Source organism: Cygnus olor, chromosome 1 (assembly GCF_009769625.2).
Source record: "Cygnus olor isolate bCygOlo1 chromosome 1, bCygOlo1.pri.v2, whole genome shotgun sequence".
In the NCBI taxonomy this organism is placed as follows: Eukaryota; Metazoa; Chordata; class Aves; order Anseriformes; family Anatidae; genus Cygnus; species Cygnus olor.
In genome coordinates, this window is record NC_049169.1 from 23,331,661 (window position 1) to 23,348,668 (window position 17,008).

Sequence of the window (17,008 nt, forward strand, 5' to 3'; positions counted from 1 at the left end):
CTTCTCAAACTGCTTTATGGGGAAAGTTTTAAACTTTTAAACCTGTTGGGAATAAGCTACACAAAGCCTCTTAAATTAGAAACTAGAGTGACAGAGGATCCTTAAGGCTATTTACAACAAAATGTTTTGTGCATTCAAATTTGTTAAGCTATGAAGTCACCCGAATTAAACAAAAATCAGAGCAGCAAGAAGAAAGTGCTGCAAAGTTTACCAGACAGTACAAAAACAAAAAAAAGAAACCATTTAAAAACACGTGGAACAGGAGAGAAACACGGAGCATTCTCTCCAGGCACTGAAAATATCCGGGGCCGCTTCTGATGCCGCTCAGCCGCGGGGGTGATGTTTCCAGCACCGTCTCCATCAGTGGCAACCCCTGCGCTTGGTTCCCCGGGGGGAAAGCCGCCCTCTGCACCCCAGCAAGATGCTCTCGGGAGGTCAGGCTCCAGCTGCCTTCCCGAGGGTTCCCCTCCTCGCCCCCCTTGGGTCCCGTTGTCCCCGCGCGGCCGGACCGGACCCGCAGCACCGCCGGGCGGCGCTTGAGCACTGCGGGATCGCCGCGCCCGCATACCCGGCAGCCGAACGGGGCTGAACCGAGCCGAACCGAGCCGGGCTGAACCGAGCCGAACCGAGCCGGGCAGAGCTTGGCCAGACGGGAACTGCTGCCGGGTGGGAGCATCCCAAGGAGTCTCTCCCCGGGCTGTGCCCCCCCGGAGCCCGGCACCGCCGACAGCAACTTTGCCGCCGTGCGAGCGTTTGCGTGATTTATCTCGGTCGGAGTTTTGCAAAGCCGCTGAACAGCCCGAGCCCCGTGCAGCAACCTGTTTTTCCCCCGAGGCTGCCGGAGGAGGAGGAATTAGCGCTGGCGATTACCCGGGGAGAGGGGAGGTGTCTCCCACCGGAGACCTCTCCTCGCCAATGGAGCCGGCGGCTGTCCGCAGCGGCGGCAGGCTGTAAAGAGGCGGCACGGGGCGAGGAGGCAGCGGTCCCGGGAAAGGGCGGAGCGCCGAGGGGGGTCCTCCCGGCTCCGCAGCCGCTACATTATTAACTCGGCGCGGCGGAGACGGCGCCACAACTTTCCGGCTCTGCCCCGGGAGGCGGCGAGCAGAGAGCATCCCGCAGCCGGGCGGCCATGCGGGCTGCCCCCAGCCCAGCTCAGAGTGGGGGCCGCCTCCTCTGAAAGGCGAACAGGCGACCCCCCCCCCCCCCCGCCTTCCCCGGCCATGCGGCCCCTCGGCGCTCCCCTCGCCCTGCTGCTGTGCCAGGTGCTGGGCTCATGGGCCGCCTGCGCCCTGCTCCCCGCTGCGGGCTCCGGGCTGCAAGAAAACCCTCATCGCCCCCCATCTCCGCCGGCCACGGCGCCCCCCGACCCTGGAAGCCGGGCTGCCGCTGCTCTCCGCGGGCGCGGAGCCCCCCCGGCGGGGCCCGGGGGCACCTGCGGGGCTGCGGGGCCTGGGCAGAGGCGGGCGCGGAGCAGCGGGGCCGGCCTGGGGGCGGCGGGGGGCCCCCGGTGGCTGCCCCTGAACGGCTCGGGCCGAGGAGGAGAGGGGGGCGCGGGGGGTCGTGGTAACGGCACCGGGCGCCGCGCCCGGCTCCGCAACCCCTTCTACCCGCTGACCGAGGAGTCGTACGGAGCCTACGCCGTGATGTGCCTCTCCGTGGTGATCTTCGGCATCGGCATCATGGGCAACATGGCAGTGATGTGCATCGTCTGCCACAACTACTACATGCGGAGCATCTCCAACTCCCTGCTGGCCAACCTGGCCTTCTGGGACTTCCTCATCGTCTTCTTCTGCCTGCCGCTGGTCATCTTCCAGGAGCTCACCAAGAAGTGGCTCCTAGAAGACTTCTCCTGCAAAATCGTCCCGTACATCGAGGTAATGGTGGTGGGTGGTTGTGCGTGGGCCTGGCTGCCTCTGCGAAGCCCCCCGGGTACCCCTTCTGTGCCTCCCTCATTGCTCCCTGCCCGGTTCGGGTTTCCTGGGCACTGCTGGTGGAGAGCCCCGCAGGGACTCCGTGACTCGGGTCCAGCAGCACTGGGATTCCCACAGCCTCAAACTGAGAGCATCTAGCTCTTCCATTGGTGAGAGTTCTGCCGAAGTTTCACTCCTCCCAGTCATCCCGAAAGGCAAAGAATCCTCTCAAAATTTGATTTTAAGTGTGGTGTTTTTTCTCTTTTTTTTTTTTTTTTTTTCCTTTTCTCTAAAGTGAAGTGATTCAGGAAAGCAGAAGGGGGGACTGGACAACATAGGTTGTAAGCAGGTGATTGCAAAAATGAACATCAATGTGATATATGTGCTTTTAATTTATAATTCAGCATTCAAATCTCACAGTTATTTATTTGGTTTATCTTAAAAAAAAAAAAAAAAAAAAAAAAAAAAAAAAAAAAAGATGACTCCAGTTCCATTCAAATCACAGCTTCTTGGCAATTGTTCAGAGACTCTGTCAAAGAAGCTGTCAGCCAGCTGGCTGGAGTCCTGCCGGCAGCGTTCAGGTTGTCCGCTTTATTTATTTACTGGAACTGAACGGAGAGGCTTGGTGGTGGGGTGGTAGCCTGTAATGCTGGCTGGCTCTGCTATGTTCCCAAAGCCTTCTGCTCAGCTTTATTCTGTAACTGAAAGCTGAGGAAATAACTGTTGATTCTCTTGTCCTAAGAACTAGATACTGAGGGTGGGGTATTATATTGTTGTTAATACACAGAATACCAGTTTCCATAGCACATCGGTACAACTGCCAACCAATATTTTCAATAAGGTCTTTAGAAAGATATGTGAGGTGTGTAGCCACTACCTTGCCATTACTTCTTTCATGTGTGATACACTTTATTACTGGTGGTATTGGACAAAGGGTGGAGCTGTGCTACACTTACAAGAATTCAAGACCAATAGTATAACATTTTTCGTGATTTGAAAAACTCAGAGTATACTTAATTTGTGTTTGGAAAGAAATAAAGAAGAAATGTATTTGTTGAGAATACTCACTGATAATAGCCTTGGCTAGGTGCTTTTAAACTTTCTGAATCCAGGTCTGGCGATACTGTATTATCCAACAAAATAAGTAGTTAGTGTTTCAGTTAAAGGGTAACCATTTCAATGGACACATCTACTGTAGTTTAAGTATTTCAGGATTTTCCCCCAGTGACATTTCACACTTCCTAACCTTTTTTGGTGCATCCAGATACAGGATAGGAGTAATTCTTCATAATAACGATTCTAATTAAAGGTCAATAACTGAAATGATTTGCATGGCCATACCATTTTTTCAAAATTAGTTCCTTATGCTGCTCAGCTTTGGGCAATAAAGAGTTTGCCACTTCATGACTGGAAGAAAAATGCACAAAGCTTCATATTATAATGAAGTTATCACTAACTTAAATGTGTAAGAAACAGATATAATCTTCTAGAATCACATAAACATGTTTTATTTTCATGTTGTTAGTCTGGAAATATTTTAGCCTTGTCAAAAAGGGGCATGTTGTCAGGACTGCCCAATATACACATGTTCTGGATTTTACACTTTCATCACTGAATTAAACTGAAAGAAGCTGTGCTGATCTGTAGTAGCCAAAATTCAAAACTGTAATCTTGAAAATGTTCAGCTGGTGCCAACCCCCCTTTCTACTTTAAAGACACCTTATTTTTTCACTTTAAAGTTCATCAGATACCTACAGTTGAACCTTTTTTCAAGAACTGGCACCAATCTAATCACAATGGACCAACAGAATGGTGCCTGTCTTATCTTGAATTATCACTGGGGTGTAAAAGTAAAGAATTATCTTCTTTCCTGGGGGAAATTTAATTGATTTATTTCCGAGGTACACATCTGAAGAGAGACAGCCTTGGGGGATACCATGTTGCTCCCAGAATTGTATACTTTTCACTCAATAGGTATTAAACATAATACTCATGAATGTACAGTATATTAATCACCCATTAACTACTCTACTCATGAATGTAAAATATATTCATCACCCAGGAAGCAGTAAATTAAAGGCTGGATTTCCCCCTCCTTGTAAGAGCTGTAGGCATGAGTGACACATATTGAGCACCAATACTGAATTGTGCCTCCCGGCTTGCCTCAAGATTGGTGAGAAGGGCTCTCTCCTGGAAATCAGAATTTGACCCTGCTGAGACAGAGGAGGGAGTTAGAGCAAAAGTTTGCCACTTTCTGACTGCAGTCCTAACCTCACGGGCATTATCCAGTGACGCTGACACCACCAGGAACACTGAGGATGTGGAGCATGTCACGAAATCTGCCCTATGAGCAGCCAATACTCTGTGGTCTTGCAAGGGTTATTCACAGCAGTGAGTAGTGTGCTCATCTAACATCTGAATGACACTGCCTTCTCCCTTGTAATTCACCTGAGCAGCTCATCCCCTTCTCACACAAGAAAGAATGAAGTCTTAGCTCCTTGCAGAGTTGTAGATAGCTACCTTCGGGAGAGGTTTCCAGACCTTCATGGAACAGAAACAGAAGCATTGTCCTGAAGAATTTTACCTGTTACAAATTTTAACCTGTTGTCACTGTTTTCTATAAGTTTACCCCATGTTTTGTTCTTTAGGTATCTCTGTTTCATGCTCTGCACTGCATTCTTGCATGCCAACTCTCCTCATATGCTGTTTATGGACCTGCATGTCTCCCCCAGAGCTGTAGATCCAGATATATCATCTCACTTTCAAGCATCAAGGAGCCTTATTGGCCTGAGCTCTCTTGTCGTGCTAACCTGTACTCTGAGAACTGCACAGGACTAGGGAGTGGGCAACATCTGAGTATTCAGAGGAACTGATGTAGTGATCACATCATTTGAATGTAACTCAAGCCTGCTTTGTGTTACGCTCAAAGGTTTCAAGTAATCCAAATAAGGAACCTTGAGCTTTCTTTGTTTAGCCTCCTGTGGCCAATTGTTTTTTATTTGTGCTGTTTAATGGGTATTGTGCAGAATTTCAACAAAGCATCTGTTGCCAGTGATAACACATATGCACACACTCTGGGGAAAACGTTTTATCATACCTTCAAGTACGTTTGAATAGGTAAATGTTGAGCTTCCAGTAGTGGAAAATCTTTACAGTATTTATTTAAAGGGTAGTTTTCCCATACCTAATAAAGATATTCTGTGACCAAGTATATTAAGCAGACATTTCAGTCACATATTGTATCACAGTTTGGTAACTTGTACCTACCTCGTAAAACTGTCATGGTTCCACTTGCATATGGAATGCTGTATGCATGACCAAGGAAGAAACTGAGTGAATTCATTCTCCTATGGATTAAATTAACTCCACCAAGAACTTCGCTAGACGATGGTGATGGCACTGTCCTGGCAGAGTAGATCTGAGTCCACTCACTGGAAAGGGAATTAGAACAAACTGGGGCAACTACTTACCCATAAGGATGTGTGGAGATGTGCTTCTCCTTTGCAATTTTAGTCCTCTGCTCAGTTCTTCAGATTTTGCCACTTTTCTAAAGATTCTTTAGAAGTTTAGCTTTGGGCAACCATGTCTGAAGTGTTTATCTGCATGACGTGTCTGTGTGTATGTTGCCTTCCATATACTTTTGTCAACATTGCTCAGGATCAGGAGATACAGGGTAAACAACAATACAAAAAACAACGGCTTTGGCTACTTCTCTTTCCACAGGCCTGCCAATCCGTTGCAGCTCCTTCTTTAAGCATACCCAGTCTTTTCAGAAAAAGAACTAGGAAAAAAAAATACAAAAAAAAAAAAAGAAAACAAATAATAGGACAATATAGTTTCTGTTCACCTCCTTATATATTTAGGGTTTGCATTTTTCTTAACTCTAAATTAAGCCTGAATAGAAAGAAGTGTGGATATAGACAAACAGCTTTACTATGCTTCTAAATATTTCACAGCTATTAAACATAGCAGTCCTGTGAAGTAGCTTTTTTTTTATTTATTTTAATGCTGGAAGCCAATAGTGAAGAGGTTAAGTAAGTTGCTTAAAGCTCAGAGCTGCTTGCTAAGATGACAAATGGATTGTGTTAACTGGGACTACAAGCTGTTTTTCAGGCTTTAAAAAGAAGCTTGTTTGAATTGTGTGCATTCTGCTCTTAGAGGTTACACTAGCAACTCGATGAGTTTGGGGGCAGTAGTTGGAAGTAGACATCACTTCTATGTTGGCAGACTGAGACAAGCTACCTGTGAGGGAATAAGGATTTAGGTCTGGGGAAGGGTTTGGAAAAAGGGTTTGCAGAGGCTAATTTATGGTCTCATGCAGTCCAGCACAGAGCAGAAAATTTCCAAGTCCAGTCACGGTACTCAGCTGTGCACTCAGAGTGAGGTCTTCTGCCTTTCTCACATCCCCCCAACCGGAAAAAAAAAAAAAAAAAAAAAAAAAAAAAAAAAAAAAAAGAGAGAGAGAAGGAGAAAGTTTGAGATGTCTTCATCTAGACCATATTGTGCTTAAGAGAGTGGCCTGACTCTGGAGGAAGCTGATTGTGGAAGTCTCTGAAATCCAGTGCCTAGTCCCTACTTATGCTTTTAGTAGTCAGTTTGTGGCATCACCCTGGTCTGGTAGGTAACTTCCATCTCAGGAAAGCTATCACAATTAGTACATTAGTATTCGTAGTGGAAAGTGTAAGGATTGATTTGTTTTGGTCTAGAATATGAATTACTTTTTTTTTTTTTTTTTTTTCTTACTTGGAGCTGACCCTTCCAGGGCAATCCTGAGGTAAGGCTGTTTCCCCTTTCTCTCTTTTGCTTGGTAGGGGCAAGTCAGCAGCACAATGGAAGTGGCTATTCTCTGCCTGTTCCAAAGCTGTCAGAAGACATCCTTATTTTAAGTTTCACTTTAGCAAATGAAATATATATTTTATGGGACTTTTTAAAAGCTATATATTATCTGTCTTGTCTGAGTCATTTGTTGTTCTGTATCTTCTTTATGTCTCTTCTTTAACGCTAGTCAGAGTTAGCCTCCTGAACCTCCAGAAAGTCCTCTGGATCATAGACAAAGATCCTCAGAGAAGTTTGCAATTTCAAAGCTTCATACGGGAAGTTTTCTAGGGCAATGGCTGCATGTGTCTTTTACTGAGCAAAATACCTGCAGTACTTATCACACAATAGATATATATATATATTTTAAACAGAAGTGCTAATATGTCTCTGTCCTTTAGGTATTAACAGCATGGTGATAGTAGCTGCCATGTTTGCTGTTCTGTCAATCTTTCTTTCCTCTGCAAACCCTTAGGGGGCTATAAATTGTCCATAAAAAAAATTGCTTTTGGCTTAAACTTTGGCGTTTCAGCATGGAAATGAATTTGTGTCAGACTAGGCTTAAAATTAGGTCAGTAATATTTAAGTTACATATGTGTAGAGAGAATAAAGCAACATCTGCCATCCCAGAACCATTGACTTTAGTATGAGCACAGGGCTGTCATTTCTCCATATGACCAGATTTTTCCAACAAAGAAGGAAGAGGCAGATTTTTAGCAACAGTTCCATGTTAATATTAAGAGTTATTGCAGGAATCACTTGTGTAGAGTGATGAGACTGTGATCCTTAGTGGAGAACAGTGCTCATTTTTTTCTTAAAGAAAAAAAATATAAATTTAATTTACTCGTAAGGTGGCATGGTAGATTTCAAATAGGAAAATGGACAAAAATTAAAGCCCTTTGTGTTCTGTGATTTTCCAGATTTCTGAATAATCATGTCTTGTACTATAATGAGTAGTTCCAGTGCCCTGATAATCTGGTTGGCTTTTGCTTCAAACAGAATTCAAGAACTGCTCTTAGAAGTTAATTCTGAACATTCTTACTCTTACAATATATAGAAGGATAGGAAACACGCAGAGCATACATGCTTATATCTCCCTGATGCGAATGTCAAAAGTACTACAAAGGAAACAGCTGTATTGTACCCATTGTTCTGTGTGTGTGGAACATCTCCATGATAGTAGTTTCCTGAATTACCATTTAGCTTTTCAGATAGTTACGTCACCTTAACTATCTTTAGGTATCTTTTCCTCCAGGATGCTTAAGCTAAATACTAATGTCAGAGAGGTATCCCAGCCCCAGTACTCCTTAGCTCCTGGATTACTTCTGCCACACCACATCAGTATTTTAACTAGTTGAGTGACCCTTCCCTATTTTTAAAACAAATATGAATACTATGAAATACTATGAAACTATGAATATTTCATAGAACTTCATGTAAGAAATATAAAGAGATTATATTTATGCATTTTTGTTCTTTTGTAGTAATGATTGTCATTCTTGGTGTTGTGTGTGTCTTTTTTTTTTTTTTTTTTTTTTCCTAAATGAAGAAACAAAACCCAGAAATCTAGATTATATTAAACAATTAAATATTTGTTTGCAATAGGATGGCCTTTTATTTTTACTAGCCCAATCTTATTACTGGACTTTCTACTGTAAGTGTAGAGTAGCACAAGACAAATATTTCAGTCTGTACTAGCTTTGTTTATCTTATGTAAAACTGAAAAGTTTGCAAGAGTCACTGTGGCTTGTTGCATTAACATGTCCCAAAGCTATGAAATTTGGTGTGGGTATAGAACAGCAATTATAAGACCATAGACTGTAATGATTCAGGGAAAAAAAAAAAAATATATATATATATATGGTGTGACAGAAATGGGTAGAAAGAGTTAAGGGGGGGTGTCACTGAGAGCTCAGAGACATTTGGGCCGGTGGTAGTCATCAAACTTTTCTGTAGTTTAGCTTTCCTGTTTCCTACAGGGAAATGTTTAGACACTCTTCCTGTCTTGTAACAAAGAAAATCCAGTTCAGCTGGTAGAAGTAGCCACTTCTTTACATCTCTCTTTATTTTAACTTTTTCCCCTCACTTTTCCATCAGAAGGTGTGCTCCACAACATCATGCTTTGGATGATTAATGGTACCTCTCATTTCCTCAAGTTGCTCATGGCCAGTTGGTATATTCTGCTATATTCATTGTCCTTCAGCTTAAGCAACATTTACATCTCAACATAGACTTATTTGTAGACAGCAGCAATATCATTTCTTGGTCTTCATCTTGCTGGACTGAGTGACCCAACCTCATTTTGTCATTAACTCGCAGAATTGTTTTTTTCATTGACTTTTTCACCTGTGACCTTTTGCTGATCTTCTTTCTGTGTTTTTGTTTTGTTTTGTTTTGTTTTTCTTTTTGTTTTCATTCTCTTGATCTTGCCAAACAGGTATTAGTGATTGAGAATTCAGAGTCTTATTTGCACTGCTGTTGCTTACCCTACTAAACCTGCACTGCTTCCCTGGCCAGCTGGAGGCTCTGCTCCTAGAGGCTGGGGCCAAGCACTGCGGGACCACAGCCAGGAGGAGAAGTAGGACAGGCCAGGGAAGGCCTGGGAACCTTTTGGTAATTGTTAAAGCTCATGAAAGGGGAACGGGTATGTTGGAGGGATGGAGAGGAGAACCGATGCAATTAAGCTGAGCATTTCACGAGTTACTGTTGCCTTCAGTGGCCTTAGTTCCCCAAATAAGTTTTGACACAGTTGACTAACAGCTGATGAGCTAATGCTGAAGGTTTACACAGTGTCTTGAAGGAACACCACTGTGCCTGGTAACATCCCTGTCAATTCTTTTAAAGGAGCAACAGTATTAAGAGTCTCTCTTGTAACAACAATGCCTTCTTTTGTATGTGTATGCAGGTAATCCCTTACATAGCTGTTCTCTGTCCAGCTCAGTTGAGGTTATTTCCCACCTACCTGCTCCAAGTAGATTAATGGTCTTTCAGTTAGATATCTGTGTCTTTCTAATATCATCTAGTAAGAGAAAAATAAACCAGTGTCACCCCAATGTTTAGAGGCTGAAGGAGGCTCTTCATAGGGAACATACGGAAATACATCAGACAACTAAGTGATCATCAAAAACTACTGAGCCTTATTCACCCTTGCCTTGCCTCATTTCCCTCTAGGTTGTTGGAAATGAGTGCAAATGTGTATCAAAAACTCAGCTGTTACAACAAGAAGAGCACCATTAAACTACATGCAGCTTTACACTACTTCAAAAAGGGATAATTTTTCCTTTATCTACTCGCACTCATTCTGTGGTTATTTATACCAGAGCAATGAAGCAGATAAAAAAAGGGAAACTTCTCTGGCTTCTTTCACATTTTCATCTTAACTCTAATTCTTAGTATGACTGGTAGGAAGAAACATCCACAAACTGGAATTGTATGTACATGCAGAATACATGTCCCAGTTCTTGCCCACATAGTTTACGAGCGGCACCCATTGATTTTGTGGGCTATTACTCATTCTCTACAATGTGGGAGAAATAAAGGAGGGCAAATAGTCAGACCCTTGAATTGCTACCCTTCCTTTAAACAAGTCAGCAGGAATGAATCCACCCTTCCTTTAAACAAGTCAGCAGGAATGAATCCCTGTTCATCTGCTTGGAATTGTTTTTCTGTTTGGTTGTTTTTTGTAGGCTTTTCCATGGCATCACTAACTTCATTAATCTACAGAAAATAGGAAACCATTGCCTGTTCCAGAGAAGCACTTGCTTTTTTAATCTTGCTTGATCAGTGAATCTATGGGAGAATTTTCAAAGCTGACTTCCACTGTTCTTAGTTGTTTCCTCTTGCTCTATTTCACTGTCTCAAGCCTCCAAGTTGCTGGTCAATTAATGTGACAGGAGCCCCGTAGGTTACGTTTGTTCATGGTAGACATGTCTTCTTTCATTAGACCAACCTTAACAGCTGCAGAGTTTTAATGTCTTAGCTACTGTATAACAGCCTGTTTGTAACGGAGTGCTAAAACAATAAAAGCGTGTGTGTGCTGCGGAGCAGGGGGAGATGCTCACATTGCCTCATTAGAACAAGAGCTGAGAAGGAAAACATTAATGTACAAAAACTCAGATTTTCATCTGTTCTGCTGACTTTTATTTCAATCCCTATTCAATTCTGAGTCTCAATGATTTCCCTGTCTCCTGTAATTGTAGAGAACTCAGTCCCGACCCTTTTGTTATTCAAGTTGGATGTTCTGGCTAAAGGTTTTGCTGTCACTCTAAGGAATTTGAAGACTGCACACACACACTGAAATGTTTTGCAAACAAAGTCACTGGTCTTAGATTTGGAAATTTGACTCTCAGCAGTGATACATGGAAATTATCTTTCATTTGCTAATGCTATCACTGTTCATTAAGATTTCCCTATAACTGTAATCTGTCTTTAGCTGTTTTTGTGTTTTACTGGTATTTACCAAGCTTTCTTTGAATGTTGTCCGACATTTTAACTCCCTGAATCAATAGGTTTGCCTATTAAAAATGTTTACAGTACTGCTTTGTCACCATTAACTATTCCTGCCATTGCAGGTTAATTAATAAAAGATTGCATTCCATCTTTTAGGAATCTGTTTCAAAAAATTACCCAACTAAGGCAATGCCCAACAGTTGTAATCCCAAATGCCTAATACTGTTCAGTGACATTCAATTTTAGCAATCTGATATGACCATTAAATATAGAAGGCCAAAATTAACAATAAGGTTATATATTTGTGCATAATTGCACTGTCTATCTTTGTAGAACTTTATACAACAGATGCATAAACAGGAATAATTCAAAATTATGTTGGAAATTAGAGTGTATTTTGAAATGAACCAATATGAAATTTAAGTAAGCATCAAATTTAAGTAAGCAAAAATTATAGCAAACTGCCTAATGTTACCCTAGATCTCTCAGTTAATTGCACAGACGTGTGGCTTATGCATGATAAAAGTAAGCATTCTTTAAATTTATTAGGAATATTATTTAACAGTTTCTTGTCTTTTGCTTCAACACATTTCCAGCATAACAGAAGCATACAAACCCAAGAAAATAAATGAATTAGAATGCAACAGAGCGCCTAATCTTTCTCTGATTGAAGTTAATGGGAGTTCTGCTTTGAATTTGAACTGAAGTTGAATTTAATGGAAATAGGATTAGTCCAAAATGTATATAGTCTTCTTGCAAATTTGTTTTTAGGAAATTTAATTATAAACAGGATAAAATGATAGGAAATTATATTTCATGACAGTACAAGATTTCTATTCATGCATAGAATTATGTTTATTAAAGCTAGAAGACACACGCATTGTTCTGTACTTTCTCCTTACAGTATATAATTGAGAGCTCTGTCCAATCCATCTTTAAATCATATAAACATCAGAAATTCTGCCATTTTTCCTGGCGTGCAATATATTCTTGCACAGGATGTCTACTAAGAAATTTGGCCTAGATTTTCCTGAAAATTTTTCTAGGTGAAATGTTGAAGATAAATTATGAAAGCCTAACTACTGTAGACAAGATTGGTTTTGTACAGGTTTTGGAAGTCTGAAGATTTCAAATATCGTCTTTTAGAACTCAGATCCCAGGATGGCTTTATGTACCTCAAAATTTCACTTAAGAGCCCAAGTCCACAACAGCAGTTGTGGGGCCCTCTTCCATTCAGTGAATGCTTAATTCACAATGTTCCTAAGCTTTGGAAATATTTAAGGTTTTGACATTATGATCCCCTGCATGCTTGACAAACATGTGAGGGGGGCATAACTTTGAAATTCTGCTGAAGGAAGATACCAGCTTTCCCCTTTTGACTTTCATTTCAATCTCTATGGTGGGTTCTTTCTGAAAATCACCCCCCAGAAAAATGGAGGGAGGTTTAGTTTTGCATAACGGTCAGTTCTCCAATTTTTCTGTCACTCAGAGTTGCACAGATGTTGGCATGAGCTTCCATGAGAGCATGACATCAAGATGAAGTGATATTTGTGGGGAGAACAACAGAAGGATGTATTCTTCTGGGACGCATGTGGTGTGGTAGCTCAGCAAACACTGGAAGCTAAGTCCTACCTGTGATGCTCATTTTGAGAGCTACACTTAATTGGTACTTGGCATTATAAATTGAGCTCTCTTTATGGAAGAGTACAACCTTCTTTCAGGGAATATCTCAGTGGTAAGAGACTTCATCCAATGTACAGGGAATGAATTCCCTCTTTTGCCTGAGCAAGTTCAGGCCTTCATCTTCCACCTCCAAAAGACTGCCGTTGGTGGTAGACCAGGGTGGGGTTTGAAGGAGCTGAAGTTTTTTCACTCTCTAAGAAATAATGGGCTGTAGCTTTGTAGCTGTCCTTTATTTTTCTTTCTCGTTGTTGTTGCAGGTTTTTTTGTTTGTTTTGTTTTGTTTGTTTGTTTGTTTGTTTGTTTTTTCCAGGCAGCACCTGCATTAAATTGCATTCCCTTTTCTCCTTTGCAGGTAGCCTCTCTCGGGGTCACCACCTTCACACTGTGTGCCCTCTGCATTGATCGGTTTCGTGCTGCCACCAACGTGCAGATGTACTATGAGATGATTGAGAACTGCACCTCGACGACTGCCAAGCTGGCCGTCATATGGGTCGGGGCACTGCTGCTGGCACTGCCGGAGGTTGTGCTGCGCCAGCTGACAAAGGAGGACCCTGAATACAGTGGCAGCCCACCCGGGGAGCGGTGCGTGGTGAAGATATCCACCGCCCTACCTGACACCATTTACGTGTTAGCTCTTACATACGATGGGGCAAGACTGTGGTGGTACTTTGGCTGCTACTTTTGTTTGCCTACCCTTTTCACTATTACCTGCTCCCTGGTAACAGCAAGGAAAATCAGGAGGGCAGAAAAGGCTTGCACAAGAGGGAACAAGCGACAAATTCAGCTAGAAAGTCAGATGAACTGCACAGTGGTGGCTTTGACCATTTTATATGGGTTTTGCATCATTCCTGAAAACATCTGCAACATTGTGACTGCCTACATGTCCACAGGGGTATCTCGGCAGACTATGGATCTCCTCCATCTCATTAGCCAGTTCCTTTTGTTCTTTAAGTCCTGTGTTACCCCAGTCCTCCTCTTCTGTCTCTGCAAACCTTTCAGCCGGGCCTTTATGGAGTGTTGCTGTTGCTGCTGTGATGAATGCATCCAGAAACCTTCAACAGTGACAAGTGATGACAATGACAATGAGTACACCACAGAACTGGAGCTCTCCCCTTTCAGCACCATCCGTCGTGAAATGTCTACCTTTGCCTCTGTGGGGACTCACTGTTAATTGACCTTAGGACTTTATTTCTGGTATCTTTTTCTTTTTTCTTTCTTTTTTTTTTTCTTTTTTCTTTTTTTATTTTTTTTTAACTTCATATTTTCCTTCTGGAAGCAAAGTGTAAGAAAAAGAATTGATTATTGCAAACTACTCAGAATCCAATCTGCATATTAACAGTCATGCTTTGGAAAATAATTTCTGTTTGGTTACTAAAATGAAAGAAAAGGAGAGAAAGAGAGCCAGTACTCAGTTTTAAATCATGATATTTTGTATGGTGCTAGGATATTATTGCTTAAGGAGGAGAATTCATATCAGTCCACTTTTATTTAATTCCGTGAGTTTTTTATAATCACTGTAACATGATTATATAGACATTGTGGGTTTTGCAGGATGTTTAATGTCAAAGATGTGTTGGAAAGTATTTGAAGGTAGTTTTAATCCAATTACTGTACACTATTGTGACAACTCTTGGACTTTGAAAAATTTATAAAGTAGCATAAAATAAATGAGGTTTTATTCTTTAACTTCCTTGTCAATCTGCATTTAACAAAGATTGCTTCTAAGTAGTATTAAATTCTTTTAATAAGTAAAAAAATCTTTACTTTGCATAAAATAATTTAAATAGCCATATTTGTGTACTTACCCTTGGAGACTATAATAGGGTGTTTAAGGAAGATGGTAATAATGACATTAGATTTACATGAGTGGATTTTAAATGTATATTATGAAGATCCAATGTGCCTCATTGAAACTTTCCTTCTTGACCTACAGGTATAAAAAACCTGAGTTATTTTGTACTTCTTAAGAAGAAAGATTTGCTTTCTCACTAAAATTTGTCTTGTGTGGTTTCAAAATCAAGTTTCTTTCCAATTTGTTAATGGTTTTACATTGGGGTTATGTCCTTAGTCTCTGTGTATATAACTTCTGCTGGCTCTGGTGGGAGTCCCGTTGCAGCAGAGGAAGGCTTTCTTTTGCCAGAAGTTTGCCAACAATAAACATGAGGGACTGCAAAATGTGGAGAGTGAATTTCTTTTTTTTTTTTTTTTTTTTTTTTTTAAGCTATAAACACACTTTGACACTTGGGGCTTGACCCAGAGCTCATTGCAGCCATTCAAAGATTTCCATCAATTTCAGAGGGCTTTGGATCAGACTCGCATCTATTTATTCTGGGATATGTAGCATGAATATTAATCACAGGGTCTCTGTATGTTGACTATAAATCATGTCGCTCCCACAGAGACTGCTATTCACTAGCAGCTCACAGTTCTGAAGCTGTTCTTGAGGTCCACAGAGTGTTTTGCTGATGGTATCTTGCCGTCCACAGACTCATTAAAATGAGGGTATGTCAACACTGCAAGCAACAGTGCGGTGTAGTAAAATCTAAGGCTGTTATAAGCAGCCAGAGACTGGAAAGCGCTTATCCGTACCAGCATAGTTTATTTGCCCCACTTCTTGGCTGAAATAGACAGACTGTTCTTGGCAAGCAAGTTGGCTCATATTTACGCTGGACAGCAAGCTGAAGAGTAGACATGCTAAGGAACAGAACTCATTATAATAATCTTATATTTTAATACTAACTAAATAAATAATAAAACTACATTAGTACTTGCAATAGTAAAATCACAGGCATTTGTCCTCTGAAATTGACAGTAACTGATAGTCTTACTTCCCAGTACCTGCCTCTAAATATGTTAAAGAACTTGCTGTAATTTCTGGAAAGTAGTCTATTTTATTTTTCTTTGTAGATTTTGAAAATATCTTTAATCTTTGTATCTGCTTGCGTAAGCAGTATTTCCTCTTTTTCATTGCTGTATTAACCTATATCAAATTCAACTGAAAAGCAGCATACTCTGAATCTGAATATAAATGCACTTGAGTTTCTGATTTTTGAATTAAGCTCTACCAAAAGCAGTCTGCCTAAATTTACATAAGCGATTCTGCTTAGGTCGTGCTAAAATACTTGCTAAAAATTTTAAAAATCATTTTGGAAGATTTTCAACCACTTTTGAAGTCATGGGAACTGTCCCTTTCTTATAAACTTTTCATTGACTTCACCTTGCTTGGTAACATTCAATAAACTGTGAAATGTATTAAAAAGAAAAGATAAAGCCCAAATCTCCACACAGTGGTGCCCATCTCTCCTCAAATGCATATTCTCAACTCTGCATTTTGATTTGTACTATTCTTTTTTAGGTGCCAAAATTCATAACGACTGGGGCCAAAAAACAAACAAACAAAAAAACCTCTTTGTTTCTCTATCATGTTTCTTGCTCAGTTGTTACTCTTGTCTGTCTTTTCAGTTCTGGCATGAACAGTGGTTCAGGGACTTGATAAAGGAACTGCAGAATGGGAGGAAGCACAATTTTTACATAAGGAAAGATAGAAATTACTCTGGAATATTGAACGGTGACATTTTGCTAGGCTGCACTGGAACAGGAAAGGTGCCCTGTTGCCTCAGGCATTAGGTACCGCCATCTCTGCAGTTTTCAGTGGGTATGTGTAAGCTCTACTTACACATTACCTGGGGTGTTTGCTCCCACATAAAACACTCTGTATCCCTCAGTGGTGCAGTGCTTCTCCATTGAAACATTTCCACAATATGTGTATGCCAATCCTATTGGGTAAAAATAATAATATTAATAATAAGGAATCATCAAGAAAAAAAAAACAGAGAGAGATTTTAAATGTCACTGGAGAAGGTAGAACCTGGAGCTAATAATTCTGTGGTTGCAAAAACACCTTCCTGCTTGTGTAGTAGAGCATTCTCCAGCCTTGTATTCAGTGAGGCTTCCTTATATCTGATGTAATTTTGCCTTTTCTGCTGCTGAAAGAGCATTTTTGACAGCTGTTTCTTACTCCTGCCTTAGACTTCTCATGGTCTCTTAGACATCTATTCTAATTTGTTTCCTAAAGCTGTTAAACTAATATCACATTAGCAGGTTTGCATTGTTGCAGCCTGAGACAGTGGTTCTAATACAGGCATGGCTTG

The 17,008-nt window shown here is 41.3% G+C and overlaps 1 protein-coding gene across 1 annotated transcript; it reads left to right on the forward strand.

Moving 5' to 3' along the window:
* The first annotated feature begins 583 nt into the window (after positions 1-583).
* On the forward strand, positions 584-15,032 carry GPR37 (G protein-coupled receptor 37). The gene is made up of 2 exons (XM_040549673.1): positions 584-1,874; positions 13,210-15,032. Exons 1-2 carry the CDS (start codon positions 1,221-1,223, stop codon positions 14,026-14,028), a joined length of 1,473 nt encoding a protein of 490 aa, XP_040405607.1. The 5' UTR covers positions 584-1,220; the 3' UTR covers positions 14,029-15,032.
* Positions 15,033-17,008: the final 1,976 nt, after the last annotated feature.